The 14,241-nt window shown below is 37.6% G+C and overlaps 1 protein-coding gene and 1 long non-coding RNA gene across 4 annotated transcripts; both read right to left on the bottom strand.

The window, feature by feature from the left end:
• Nucleotides 1-1,457: 1,457 nt before the first annotated feature.
• On the bottom strand, nucleotides 1,458-4,016 carry LOC112199655 (protein FAR1-RELATED SEQUENCE 5). The gene is made up of 3 exons (XM_040518813.1): nucleotides 3,850-4,016; nucleotides 1,768-3,757; nucleotides 1,458-1,655 (listed from the first exon to the last, which is right to left on the bottom strand). The coding sequence occupies exons 1-3, from the start codon at nucleotides 4,014-4,016 to the stop codon at nucleotides 1,458-1,460; spliced, it is 2,355 nt and encodes a 784-aa protein (XP_040374747.1).
• Nucleotides 4,017-9,609: 5,593 nt separating this feature from the next.
• On the bottom strand, nucleotides 9,610-13,608 carry LOC112197860. 3 transcript variants are annotated; one of them, XR_005809842.1, is made up of 5 exons: nucleotides 13,094-13,608; nucleotides 12,621-12,830; nucleotides 10,500-10,845; nucleotides 10,259-10,310; nucleotides 9,885-10,167 (listed from the first exon to the last, which is right to left on the bottom strand). It is a non-coding gene; the product is annotated as an uncharacterized LOC112197860 (long non-coding RNA). The 3 variants fall into 3 exon arrangements; XR_002935785.2 differs by lacking the exons at nucleotides 9,885-10,167; nucleotides 10,259-10,310 and adding an exon at nucleotides 9,610-9,818 and having other exon boundaries at nucleotides 13,094-13,529; XR_005809841.1 differs by lacking the exon at nucleotides 10,259-10,310 and having other exon boundaries at nucleotides 13,094-13,538.
• Nucleotides 13,609-14,241: the final 633 nt, after the last annotated feature.

The raw sequence follows: 14,241 nt of genomic DNA on the forward strand, positions 1-14,241 counted from the left end.
CATTGAAGATGCTATATTTTACAGAGTCACCCAACAATACTACGTGTATTTCTCAAATTATTTGCTAGATGGAGCCCTAAAAACTTGTGAGTAGCTACCCTATATCACCAACATGTCACATGCACAGTGACTCCGATGAACCATATAGGGTCTCCATTTCCCACCAAGACCATGCTATTAACAGAAATTTTCCTCAAAACTTATTAAGTAAAAAGTACATTCTAACCACTAATTAGTTCTTTCTTGTAAAGCAGGACTTTCCTAGGAAGCTCACCTTATCTCTGACTGTTTCATTATGCATTGAATTCTTATCCCAATATCAACAACCCCAAACATCTCAACCATAATGATGAAAATCAAACACATAATTAGTCACCTAATCAATGATTCTAATCAAATTTGCTAACCAATGTCCATTCAAAACTTACTTGTATAGAAAGCTGTGATCATGGAGTCCAAGAACAAGCTCAGAAGCCCCAATCTCCCTCACCATTGCTGCAATCTTCTTCCCTTCTTCATCTCCTTCTGTCACAACCATTTTGCACCAATTTCTGTATTGGCACCAATCATCACATACACTGGTTTGATCATAAAAACTAATCAAAGTTTGAAACTTTGAATCCAAACTTTTTGAATTAATACCTTTCCTTAAATTGAGATTGAAAGCCCTATTCAGTCTCCTCCGTAGGTAAGAACCAAAATCAAACCCCTAGATCTCTTTTACTGAAAGAACCCAGAAAAACCCCAACTTGGAAATGAGGCTGTTACCACACACCCAAATCAACCCCATTGCCAAAATCTCCAAAAACAAAACATAGACTAGCAAACATATATACAACAACAACCTTATAAAGTACCAGTAGTTACCTCACAAAAACAACAACAAATCTGCGACTAGGTAAAAAGATTACAAAAGACTCACCTTAACTGTTCCAATGGTTCTGCAGATAGTCCATTGATAATGTAAGTTTCTTATCTTCTTCGTTTTTGGTCTAGTCCCTTAAACGAACTTAAACCAGAATGTTTGTCATAAACTGTTTCGCCGAAATTAAAACACAAGTAAATACTCATGATGACCAGCGAATAATGTCTGAACAAAAACAAGTACATAGACAAAATACTCATGCTTTTCTGACTATAAAGTTTCGCACTACTGATCTATAAATATATCAGTACCACAACTATTTCATTGCCTGTCAGTCCTGCAAACTTCTGGTAATGAATTTTCTTGGAAGTCTTGAGAACATGTTCACAGACCAAGATTTTACTCTGACCTCCAGCAGGCTGTGTCAATAAAAGAAATGTTTATTGTCAAGTTATAGAAAAGAAAAGTTATCTTTTCAGATACTTTAGCATTATCCATGTTACTATAGTTCAACACAGCTAATTAAGCAAGTAAGACCAATACACACATGCAATTGATGCTCAGAAAGGCTGCACGAATGTGTTCCCACCATTTACAGGTGAACAGATGGAGCACTCAAGGAAGCCAAAAAGGTGTCGTGACCGGTAAAAAAGTCAAACGTCCTAGATTCTTCAACATGATGCAACATATGTTGACTGCTAGTTTGATTGAGGAAAGCATCATCCTCATCAATCTGACCAATGTTTGTGAAACCAGCTGGACCCTTGTATCTATTGGAACCCGGAGTAGACTGCAAGCTAGCATCAATGGAGCTGTTCCGTGCTCTTTGGAGACGAGGTTCATCCTTCCCCCCCCCCCCCCCCCCCCCCATTTTGTGCAGCTAGCAGTGCACAAGTGCGTACATTATGACCTGGCCGACTGCAAAATCCACAACCCCTCCCTCCTGGCTGATCCCTCTCAACCTCAACACTGGTGGAATGCCTGGAATGAGTGCCCTTGGTTTTGCACACGTTCGGATCCCTAATCACATTAGGGTGTAGACCATCAACAGTTTCTGGTGGTTGACTATCATTGCATCTCTTGAATGTTTTGGACCTAACCATTAGTCGACTAAGACAGTTAGTGATTTCTTCATATGCCTCATCTGAGAATGAAGCTGAATGACAGATTTGAGCACAATCACCCATCATTTGCCCATAACGGGCAAGCTGCAAATCCTTGGCGGGCATTATTCCACTACTGAGCGTGCTGGTATCTTTGGTACAAGCCTGTTTTGTCCACCTCTGATTAACCAAAGAATCTGGAAGGGTAGTCATATTCATTGTCTTCATGACTGTGAAGATGTGGCAGCAAGGAATACCATCCGACTCAAAGAGGTGACATGAGCATACGAAAGAAAGGTCGGGCTTACCTTGATAATGTGTCACATGCCATGTCCTTTCAGGTTTACCATATTGGGTTACAAGATGAAGTGTTGATCCTTGATTCTCATAACGAACACGGTCAGCAACGAGAAACTTTGACTCAAAAAGAATTTGATCTTTTATGAGGAGGAATACGTCGTGGGTAAACCTTACACTAACCTGCTGTTGAATACACCGCATGTGGCTGCCAATAACCGGGTGCGAGTTCATTGATTTGAAGTCATCGTTAAGCCCATTAAACCTGATGCGTTCAATTGTCTTGTCCATGCGTGGCAACACCTCACACAACCTCATGTAACGACCAACCCCACCTTTTAAATTTCTATGCATTGCCTCGCATCTTTGAGTGGTACACATACCACCGAAGAAATGGTTCCTAAAGAAAGCTTCTGCCCACCTCTCCCTCTTGTTGTACATTGCAGCAACCCATTTGTTGTCTTGAAGCCCATTCATTGTCACCATGTAATGCCACGACTTTTCCCACTCATCAACTCCGAGTCCGGCAAAAATTAGGTGGCAAAAATCCCTTTGGACATCCGCATCCCTAACATTTTTTACAACATTCTTAGCAATGTGCCATGCACACAATCGATGTCGGGCCTCCAGAATGAGATTCACAACTGCATTTCTCAATGCCTCGTCCCCGTCAGTGAGGACCGATATTGGTTTTTTCCCCCTCATGGAAGTCAAAAAGGCTGTAACCACCCAATTGTAGGTGTCCTCACTCTCATCAGCCAACAATGCACACGCAAATAGTACTGTCGCCCTGTGGTTATTTGCACCAACAAAGACGGCTAATGGTTTGCCGTATATGTTGGTCTTGTAGGTGCTATCAATAATCAAAACATCCCCAAAATTATTGTAATCTGCTAGAGACTTCGTATCTCTCCAAAACATATTACCCAGCCGGCCTTCGGCATCAACACTGAACAAACAGAAAAACTCCGCCTTTTTAGATGCTTTCAAATTCATGAAACTAATTGTGGACTGGGCGTCACCATCAACCATGAGTTCCTTCCTTTCAGAGTCCATCTTGTTATACAAATCTTTTATGAGGAAACCAACAAATTCATGGCCACCGGCTTGGTGGACCAACAACTCATAAGCCCGGCAAGTACCAACAGAGACTTTCTTAAGTGCTGTTACCTGAGCAACGTCATGGTCCCGAACCTTGCGGTGGGATCGGAGGAAGGGAACAAACTCTGTTGTAGCAAGGTCGTGGTTATGTTCGGTGATGAATTGGACCACACGGAAGACACCATTTTCCTTGCATCGGCGTGCTGTGATACGGGCTTGACAATTACCTCTGGTAATATTTCTTTGTGGAGGGCGCTGCCTTTTTTTTTCATGTTCACCATCACCAAACTGCTTCCCAGAACGTTTCATACTTCTTGTATCAGCATCTTCCACGATTGGTTTCTGGTTAACTGTCTTCCTCTTGCAGACCGGTTTTGTCCCATGAGGTGGACTAATATTTTTGGCGCATGAAATGATTTCTGATGCAAAACTAGGATCAGACTTGCCCCTTTTTTTCTCTCACCCTCCTTTGAACACACTAACTGTCTTCTCACCACCACTTGTGCTGCATTTCGACACAACTTTTCCTTTCGGAAACTGAAGCCCATGGCAAGTGAATAGTAAGCATAGAATGTGTCCACTGCCTTGACGCTGCTAAACTCAACACCAATCATATCAGAGGATCTAAGATCTTCATAGCTTCTTGCCATTGAAGTGTAGACAATCCAGATTCTCATCCATATTTGCACTCTGCGAAGCTTCCTCATCCGAGAATAACTCTTCGTACTCATCTGAAAAGTCATCCTCATCTACAGACCAACCATGGTAATTCGGTTCACTGAATCGCATGCCGCTCCCATCCATGATTTCTCTCCCTATCTGCAGTGCAAAGAAAGTAGAATTTTACACAAGATTCGTATAATCACATGCTTTCAAATTGAAAAAATTTTATTTAATCACAGAAAGCATAATCACAGAAAGTATAATCACAGATTATAGCCTTTGTGCTCTCTGTACGTAGAGGGAGTGAGGGACGAACATCAAGAAGCCAAGAACGGTTTTGTCAGATAGCATAATTGCATATCCAACTTCGAAGCTTCCCTTGGTGTTAAAGGTTTAACCTTTTTATCCCTAATCTATAACAAACATTTAAAACTCTAAATCAACCGCAGTAATATATCTAAATGCAACTCAAAACATTACAATCTGTCAAGGAAAAGACCAATTCTCTCTTACTCCTCCTTCACTCTCAGTTTCATAGCATACTAGAGCAATTGATTTCGACCGCAATGTTCATTTGACCACGAAATCTTCAATCCACTGCTAAATCAAAACCCACGAAATTGAATTACATATCAATCCTTAACCCTTAAAATTGCCCCAAATTGAATTGATTAAATTGAAATCATACTTACATTGAATTGATTGATTGCCTGGAATTGAAGAGGGAGACTGACAGAAGTAGAGAGGGTAAAATTCTGAAAGACTGAGAGGAAGTGAAAGGATTCGTCCGGCGAACAGGTCATACACTCGGCCACACGGGGTTCCAGTTCGCCACTTCGACAGTTTATTGCTTCGGGTGGGCTTGACAATCCTACACCCAATTGGTAAAACCAAACATAAAAAAAATATATACCAAATTCTTCCGGTGGGCTTCAGTCCTCCCAAGCCAATACCACTAAGTTACCTCATATTTATTTTTTTTATTGAAATCTTTTTAGTAAGTTATACCTCAAAATTTATGTCAATAATTAACATTAGTCACATAAACATTTGCATGTCAAAAAAAAGACCAATTAACCCAAAAAAAAATTGTGAAAATATATTGTTAAGTTATTTTTCAAGTGGACGTAATAATCATTTGAATAATGTATTAATATAGTAAATGAATAGCTCAAGTTGATAATTTTACACAATACCTACTAAGACGCTATAAATATATGTGTAATCTCAAATTTATCAATTTATACATCTCATAACCAAAAAGGCTGAGGAAATAGAATTCATGAAATTCAACCGTTGGATGTTTTCATGACATGAAGAAATGGTTATGATCAAAATTTCAACTATTTTCGTCTTCGTTTGGGTCTCGATCTTTGTGGTCAATGGTAAACCCTAAACCCTATTTATATTTTTCAAATTAAATCCATTTGATTTTCATGTCACTAATTGCCACCAAATTTGAGATAATAAATTCAGTTTATTATAAATTGAACCAAAAAACAAAACAAAGTGAAAACCAAAAGGGGGTGAGATTTCTCCAACCGCACTTTTCTATTTTTTTTTTATCAATTTTTATAATTTTAAGTTTCATAAATTCATTAAAAATATTTTATGTGTTTCCAAAAATTCCCATGAGCTCATCACACAATTTATTTTCAAACTTTTAAATTTGAGATTTCTCCTCAATAAAAATTTTGAAAAATTTAAGATGTCACTATTAGGTTTGTAACCGATGTAAGTTTTGTAACTATTATGTTGATTAATGATGTATCCACCAACAACCATGCCATTAATTTCACACGACATATGTAACTACTTGATGGATACATCTAAAGAGTTGAAAATAAACTTTATCAACTGATTTGGTTATTAGAAAATAATATCAAGACGCCTAGTACTGTTGTATATATAACTTGTTCATTACATATAGGAATATGACTTTCAAAATCGATTGCGTGGTGAAAACTTAATTTCGAGAAGCCGACCATTGGATGAGTGGATTACATTTTTTTGATTCGAAATTTTGATTATATGGATTGCACAAAATCCTTATATGCATACTAATGTGATCTAACTTGTTTAGTAGTTATATCGAGAAGTAAACCTTCCATGAGCAACAAGGTGGACTGGTGGAGTAAATAGAAATGATCAAAATCGACCGTTAGATGTTACCATGATAAGAAGAAATGGTTATGGTCAAAATTTCATCAATTTTCTTCATCGTTTGGGCCTCGATCTACTAGGTCAACTCTAAACCATAAATACTACATAAAATTAATATGCTCATAACTAGTCATTCGCAATTTCTTTTTTCAATCTGTCAGCTATCACACTCTCGTGGATATGAGATATATCAACCAATGTAAAACTTTTCAGGAAGTTTATCTCTTCGTGGTATAGCTCCCCTTAGGGATGTATAAGTGTATAAAGAGTTGATCGCTTTAAGGAGATATCGAAATGACGGTGGATCGGATTAAATTTTTTTACTCAGTACCTATTGATACGCTATAAATAGATAGGTAATGTCACATTTATCGATTCCTAGTTTTGATTTTTTGGATCGCACAAAATCTTTATATGACTTCTAATGTGGTCCAACTTGTTTATTATGTGTATAAAAATATAAACCTTTCACAAGCAACAAGGTGGAGGAAATAGAATTTATTAAAATAGACCGTTAGATTTTATCATGATAAGAAGAAAAGGATATGGTCAAAATTTCAGTTATTTTCGTCATCATTTGGGTCTCGATCTACTAGGTCAACTTTAAACCAGAAATACCACATAAAACTAATATACTTATAACCGGTCATTCGCAGTTTTTTTTCTTCAATCTACCAGCTCTCACACTCTCGTGGGCATGAAATATATCAACCAATGTAAAACTTTCGAGAAATTTATCTTCTCGTGGTATACCTCCCCTTATGGAAGTGTAAGTGTGTAAAGAGTTCACTGCTTTGTTTGATGTCAAAATGATAGTGGATCGGGATACTTTTCTTACATAATACCTATTCATATACTATAAATTATAGATGAGTAATGTCACATTTATCGATTTTCTAGTTTAGATTTTTTGAATCGCACAAAATCCTTATATATGCCTACTAATGTGGTCTAACATGTTTATTATGTGTATAAAAATATAAACCTTTCACAAGCAACAAGGTGGAGGAAATCAACTTTATTAAAATCGACCGTCGGATTTTATCATGATAAGAAGAAATGGGTATCGTCAAAATTTCAGCTATTTTCGTTATCGTTTGGATCTCGATTTACTAGGTCAACCCTAAACCATAAATACCACATAAAACTAATATGCCCATAACCAGTCATTCACAATTTTTAATTTTTTTTTATCTATCAGCTCTCACACTCTTCTGGGTTTCAGCTATATCAATTAATGTAAAAATTTTGGAAAGTTTATCTCCTCGTGGTATTGTTTCCCTTAGGGAAGTATAAGTGTTTAAAGGGTTGATGGTTTTGTTTGATGCCGAAATAACGGCGGATCAGGTTAATTTTACACACAGGACGTACTAATACATTATAAACAGATGGATAATGTCAAATTTATTAATTTCATTTTTTAAGAATGAAATTGAAAATCGATAAATTTAACAAAAAGTTTATTACTACTAGGAAAAATTTAAGGTGGAATACATGAGTAAGGTAATATCAAATATTACTACTGTCAAATAATGGGTACATATCACTACTCGAAAAAAATTAACGAATTAAAGAGGAATTATTAGAAATTGAGTATATGGTTTCGGTGATTGTTTAGAGATCTCGGAAATATTTTCTAAATTTTTCTTGATGTAAAATCTCCATTTTATAGGTGCGATAATAAAAGACGTGACGTGACGAATCCGTGAGAATTTTCTGAAAATTTTTCAGAACTTGAGCTATTTATTACAATTTTTAAAAATTATATAAAAATATTTAAAGAAAAGGAAATCAACACGGTGCAATTTGAGCCGTCTATAAACTCACCGCTTGACATGAGCCGTTGACCAAAATATAATTCTTGGCTGTATATACCCAATTCAGATCGAAGAGCCAAGAAGCATCGAGACTGTTGACCCGTTTTCTTGACCCGCGAAGCAACAACTGTATCTCCCAGGTTAGGCCGCGTCCCTTCCGACCTGCCTCTTGATCGCCGATGTCTCTGTGGTCTTTAGTTTGTCCATCAGTCGAGTCATCAGTCGAGATTGGAGGGAGAATCGAAGGCTGAAAGCTTCGGCAGCTCCGGTGGTTCTACGATTCAGTTTTCCGGCGACTCAGTCACCATTGGCGGTGCTCTTTGGCTCCGGTAACGGCCATGTTTTCCTCTTTTTCCTTACTTTTCATAGATACAGCAATCGAAATGAAGTAGTAAAGCTCATTAGCTAATTATTTCACTCTAAACATTTATATCCTCTCGCTTTGTCTCTGTTCCCCCTCTCTGCAGCTCTTCTCATTCTCAGACCCAAACTCCACAACAAAACAAAATCAATTCCACCTTGGGATTATGAATGAAAAAGGAGGTTGAAAAACTATAACTTCCAGGTCAATCTCATCTAATTAGGTGCAGACAAATTCGAAACAGTTGAATCTAATGATTGAAAGTTTGAAACGCTAAATTGCTTGGCTGCACAAGAAATTTTTGGTTAGGTTTGCAGGCGGCAATGGTGATTATATGTTGACTTCCCTATCAATTAACACCATTGAAATTTAGTTCCTAAACCATATATTCTAAATCAAACACGATTTGTTTCTTGTTTGGCTACTTCTTGATTCCGGCTATGAGGCAGTGTAGTCGACGCCCTCGACGATGAAGGCCTTGCGGCCGGCGTAGCGACTGTGGAGGAGGATCACCGCATTGGTTGGCCTCAGACACTTCACCGTGCTGGCAGCCTCTCTCCTGGGTTCTTTCAAAGCTCTCGCTGCTCCCGCTTGAAATCACCCAAAACAAGGAAGAAGAAACAGAGACCCGAATTAATCGTGACCCATTCATTGATTTTTTACCGCATATATTGAAGAGTTTTTTGGCCAACAATATTCGAAACCGTGAACATATCTCCGTCTATTCACTAACGACTGATCCAATGGCCTACATTGGCTAGTCGCGTACGGAGGCCAGATCTCTTAACAGCACACGAGGTGACCACCCACCTAGGTGGGTGGAAGAATTTTCGCACTCTTGTGGCTATGGCCTATATAAACTAATATAAAAATTTGTAGAAGTTTATCTCCTCCTGGTATATCTCCCCTTAAGGAAGTATAAGTATATAAAGAGTTGACCGCCTTGTCTGATGTCGAAATGACGGCGGATCTTGTTAATTTTTTTTTACAAAGTACCTATTAATACGCTATAAATAGATGGGTAATCTCAAATTTACCGATTTTCAGTTACGAATTTTTAGACCGCACAAAATCCTAAGATGCCTAGTAATGTGGTCTAACTTGTTTATTAGGTGTATTACAAAATTATACCTTCCAAGAGCTTGGGTTATCTTTCCTTTTATGATTTGTGAACTCACCTGTCCCTAGATGTTTATGTGCACCGAGTTCATTTAATATTTTTGTAATAAACTAATAATATAGATGAAATGATAAATTGTGATTTAGTTATTAGTTGAAGCATTCATGTACTGGAATTGATACAATAATTTCTTTTGCTTTTGTTGCAGGTACTTGAGATCTCTTATTGTTGCTCTGCCCTCGATATACATCAGAACTTCAGAAGAGGAAAATGTAGTGTCATGAAGGAATTGGAATCAATCCATGTTGGGATGCATCTGATGTATAAACTGCTCCAATCCAAAAGCAAATTGTGAGAAAGCAAATTCCGACCAAATTACGTCATGACAATTTTGTAATGTTTTACTGCTCGAAATAAAAGCCTTTCTAAGAATGTAAAGAATTTCCCAATAAATCATTCCAAGTCTCCACTTGAACTATGAACCAATTTTGTGCTTCTAAGCATCACATTGTTGAACTTGAGTGTCGAAAACAATTCTCTTCTTTTGTTAGATTCCACAGAAACATACCCTAAAAGAAACCTTTGGAAGGGATTACAATCACTGATAGATCTTCATGAGTCTAAATGTAAAAAAATAGCACCTATACACCATTATAATTTCTCATCCAAGGGATGGCCTGCCAACAAAACATTTTCCCTAGTCACAACCACAAAGCTTGGTAAAAAAAGAACATAAAGCATAAGGCTGAGATTGGAACTAGGAACTACGTCTGCATAGCTCCTATAATCTTGGCAAGAATGAGAGATTCAATATGGGATTCTGCAAGTGTCAAAAGGTGGTTTAAGCATCTATTCCATCTAGGAAGTACTAAATAAATATTTCAGTACATGTGCTAAGATTCATTTCATAAAAGGGAACTCATGGCAGCAGATTTCACACGTTTGTTTTCTTTGTTATATAAGTGAAAATCTGGAAGTAGATATCAAAAGTAAGTTGAAGATATATCACCTTCTCATACACCTTTATGGCTGGTGTGTTTGATGCTCTCACAAAAAGATCAACAAGGGGTTTAACTCCAAGCAAAGCTGGAAGACAAATCTGGCTTGAGTCCATGCAAACACCCATGGAACTGCCGAAGATGTCCAATTCCAGTAGAGCTCTTTCTTCTTGAGGGGCAGCTTCCTACGTTGAGGAAGCCAAGCTCAGCCTGGGGTAGCAACGTCTAGCTTCTACAATAAAATAAAAGCACACCTGACGCAAGTCGAGCTTTCATTAATACCATCCCAAAGGTAGCAACTCTTCGGATCAAATCATCAAGCCCACCATCAGCTAGGATCCCTGATCCACATGATTGCTGCAAAAAAATGATGGTTGTCAACTTGCATTCAACATTACATAAGAAGTCTGTATGCATGCAGATGCGGCACATTTGTGTCTGCACAGAGAGAGTCATGGCATGTCATCAGTGGTTCTATAAGTTCATCTAATGTGTCATAATACTCCGATAGATTAAAATTGCAAGGAAGACCCTCTAGAAGAAGCTCCAATCGTCTTCGTGTCTTCATAAGCTGTACCCACAGAACATACACATGTCACACCCCAAACCCCAAACCCGGGGTATGACTTAAGGGGTTCTCAAGTAAGAGAAAATGTGAATAAGACCAAGATCGATACAATCTTAGCCTAAAAGTATGAAGTACTTCGGGATGGACTTTGATTTGAAGAAAGAAACGTAAGTAACATTAAACCAAATGAAACTATATGTTAATCAAGCAACTAAATACATTATCTGAACTTGAAAACTGTAGATGAAGAACTGAAAGCTGATTCAATAGAGTTATAACGAAAGGGAGACATAAGTGGGCTGGAGAGTTAAGGCATGAACAACTTAACTTTGAAGATTTACTAAAACTTCATTTCTGCAGCAATGAACTTGAAACTCTCCAGACTAAAAGTAACCATGTTAAAGAAAGACGTACTAAATTTTCAAGCAAATCGGAGTTCGAGAAGTAAAGATGGATGCAGATAGACTGAACTGTCAGGGTTTAGAAAAATATTGCAGCAGCAAAGTCAACTTAGAAAATTCACCAAAAAAATTCATTGTAAGTCCAAATGACAAGAAATCAGTTTCAAAATGAGCATTGGGACTATACACAAAAACCAGAGGTTAAATAATTCAAGTGGAAGTTCAAATCCCAACAGAAAATCAAAGGAGACATTTAGAGTGCTGGAACTTTTCCAAATGCAGACCAAATTTGGAAAAATCACTGAAAATTCACTACACATCGAAATAAGACGAAACTTTCCAGATCCTTTGTTAACTAACAGAAAAGAAACATATCCAAATTTCAGTATATTTGAAGGCCAATAAGTTGAGAAAAAAAAAAACTGAAGAGGGCTATGCTGCAGGGCAGTTTTTGCAAAATTCCAGCAAACTGATTTTTCTTTGAGAAGGACCGAAGGAGCTAGGAGTTCAAACTTATTTTGTTTTGGACGAAACTTGTTTGGAGAAGTCTTGGAATGTCCAATTTTAAAGAAAACACAGCTCAGCTGAAATCAATATTGAAGGATGAATCAAAATAATAACCAAAAATTATGCTGAGATATAACTAGAGATTTCAAAAGCCAATATGGTGTCTTTATGCAACACTGAACAGAAGATACACAATGATAGAAATTAACTGAATCAAACTGAAATCATGAATCTAGTAACAGACCCTCAAGAAAGTTAAATTTATTACCCAAGCACAAAAGCTACAATGGTCACTAGACTATATTATAACACTCTTAGACACTACCTAATTAGATCACTACCTGGGCTCTGATACCAATTTTCTTGGCTGGAAAAGTGATAATAGAAATCTGATGTTAGCAATGAACAGGGAGGAGTCTCCAAGAACTGTCTCAATTTAAAGAGGAAAAGCATTCTTACTAAGTTTGGTATCATTTGGAAACATATCTGAGGAGCAAAGAAAATAAAAGTGAATAACCATAGGGATGCTTCACAAACAAGCTGTTCCAGAAAAAGGGTGGTGTGGTATCATCCCAAACCAGCATCACAAAAATATAAATCAATCAAGCTTAGCTATCTAACAACTTGCTTGACATATTCAAAGAAAATAAACATACCTTGTCTTTTATATTACCAAGAATAATTCTATAAGGAGTAATTGCAGATCTCTGAGTGGGGGCTTAATTTGGCTCCAAAAGCTTCTGGAAACTGGACCTTCCAACCTGGGACACAACAAACATTTTCCTTTCGGCAACAAGACTAGCATTACGAAGAGAGTTCTGGGATGGAGACTTTGCTATTGGAGATTTTGGGGATTCCGGACCATCCTAGCAAATGAGATAGTATAAAGACTAAGACAACATATTGAGTTACTGCTACCTATTGATGTTAAACCACAGTAGAATAAAAAAACTTTGATCGACTTGCTTCTATTGCTACACAGATTTGAGTTTATTAGCTCCGAAATCGTATTCGTAATAGCCATCCCAAGAATACAACATTCGAAATCAATACTAACAAATTCCAGATGAATCAATACAATCATCCAAAAGGAAAGGAAAGGAATTTAGAGAATATGGAGACGAATTACACGTGTATCGACGAAATTGCTCTCTGGAGAGCACTGACTTAGAATGATCGAGAGGAAGTTCACCACATCATTGCATGCAAGGGGAAGGGGAGGTCGCTCGATTCGCATATTGGTCTGACTCATAATTCACTTCTGACCCCGTCTGAAGCCCAGGGGAGGAGCTGCCAAACGCCCGCCCAAACCAGACAAGTTTTCATGGTTTTGATGAAGGTCCTCCAGCTGTAAACCTCATCCCAGATGCCAAAATACCATTAGCCCCCGCTTCTTTCACCATGACGGCAAAACATTTACAGTTAACCGTCAGTTCACGGTCAACACAAAGTAACCAATTCCTGAGGATGTAATCTGTCCACGTCACTGGGGCCCCCTTGGTCTACATTTCGGTTGGTTCATTGCAGCCCACTCCAGTTAGTTAAGCATACCACTTCTGGCTAAAGACTTGAGGGAATGTACATATTAAACAGAGCTATTGATAATAACGCTCATATTGTGTGTATATATTTCAGATTATAATGGCCCATTTAGATCTCCTTGTGTTTTGTCTTCTAGCATTGTCTTCTTCTTTCTGTTTCAACTGATAATCTTTCCAAGTTTTGGATTTTATGATACGGTTTAACGCCTCCCCCGGCCAAAAATAATAGAAAAGAGAAACTATTAAAGGTTCTAGAATAATCTAACTCTCTGTATACAGTAGAACTACTCTTTCATTAAACATTAAAGAAATGAACTTTGCATAGATAGTTTGGTATAATGCATTACAGTTTTGGTGAAAAAAATGAAGGGGTAATGACAACAATATTTTGGGTTCAGACTCTAATCTATAGACTGCTGGAATCTAGAGGAGGATGCAGGCTAGCACACCTCACTGGACAATCAAGTCAATATATCTTCATCTGCAAATAATGGTTAAAACTGACTTTTCAATTGTCTCCCAGTCAAAGAATGAGGTGTGTGCGTCCCTTTTTCAGAACCCCACAGATTCTAGATCAACCAAATTTGGAATTTACTTTGGAAAATGAACCCCCTCTCTCACTCTCTTTTTACCACCTCAAAATCCTTTCTTTTGAAATTTGGTGAAAAAGAGAGAAAACCAAATCACTATTGAGCCTAGGACTGTATAAAAAAGATGAAACCAGTTCCCAACATAT

This window comes from Rosa chinensis, chromosome 4, assembly GCF_002994745.2.
Source record: "Rosa chinensis cultivar Old Blush chromosome 4, RchiOBHm-V2, whole genome shotgun sequence".
Classification (NCBI taxonomy): Eukaryota; Viridiplantae; Streptophyta; class Magnoliopsida; order Rosales; family Rosaceae; genus Rosa; species Rosa chinensis.

What these genes read in the sequence shown, in the direction of transcription:
- LOC112199655 (XM_040518813.1), bottom strand. Translation starts at nt 4,016, where the DNA reads ATGGCAAGAAGCTATGAAGATCTTAGATCCTCTGATATGATTGGTGTT. An exon ending in CAAGTGGTGGTGAGAAGACA is followed by an intron (nt 3,758 to 3,849) that starts GTTAGTGTGTTC and finishes CAAAAATATTAG; the next exon opens with TCCACCTCATGGGACAAAAC. An exon ending in GCAGTCGGCCAGGTCATAAT is followed by an intron (nt 1,656 to 1,767) that starts GTACGCACTTGT and finishes GCTAGCTTGCAG; the next exon opens with TCTACTCCGGGTTCCAATAG.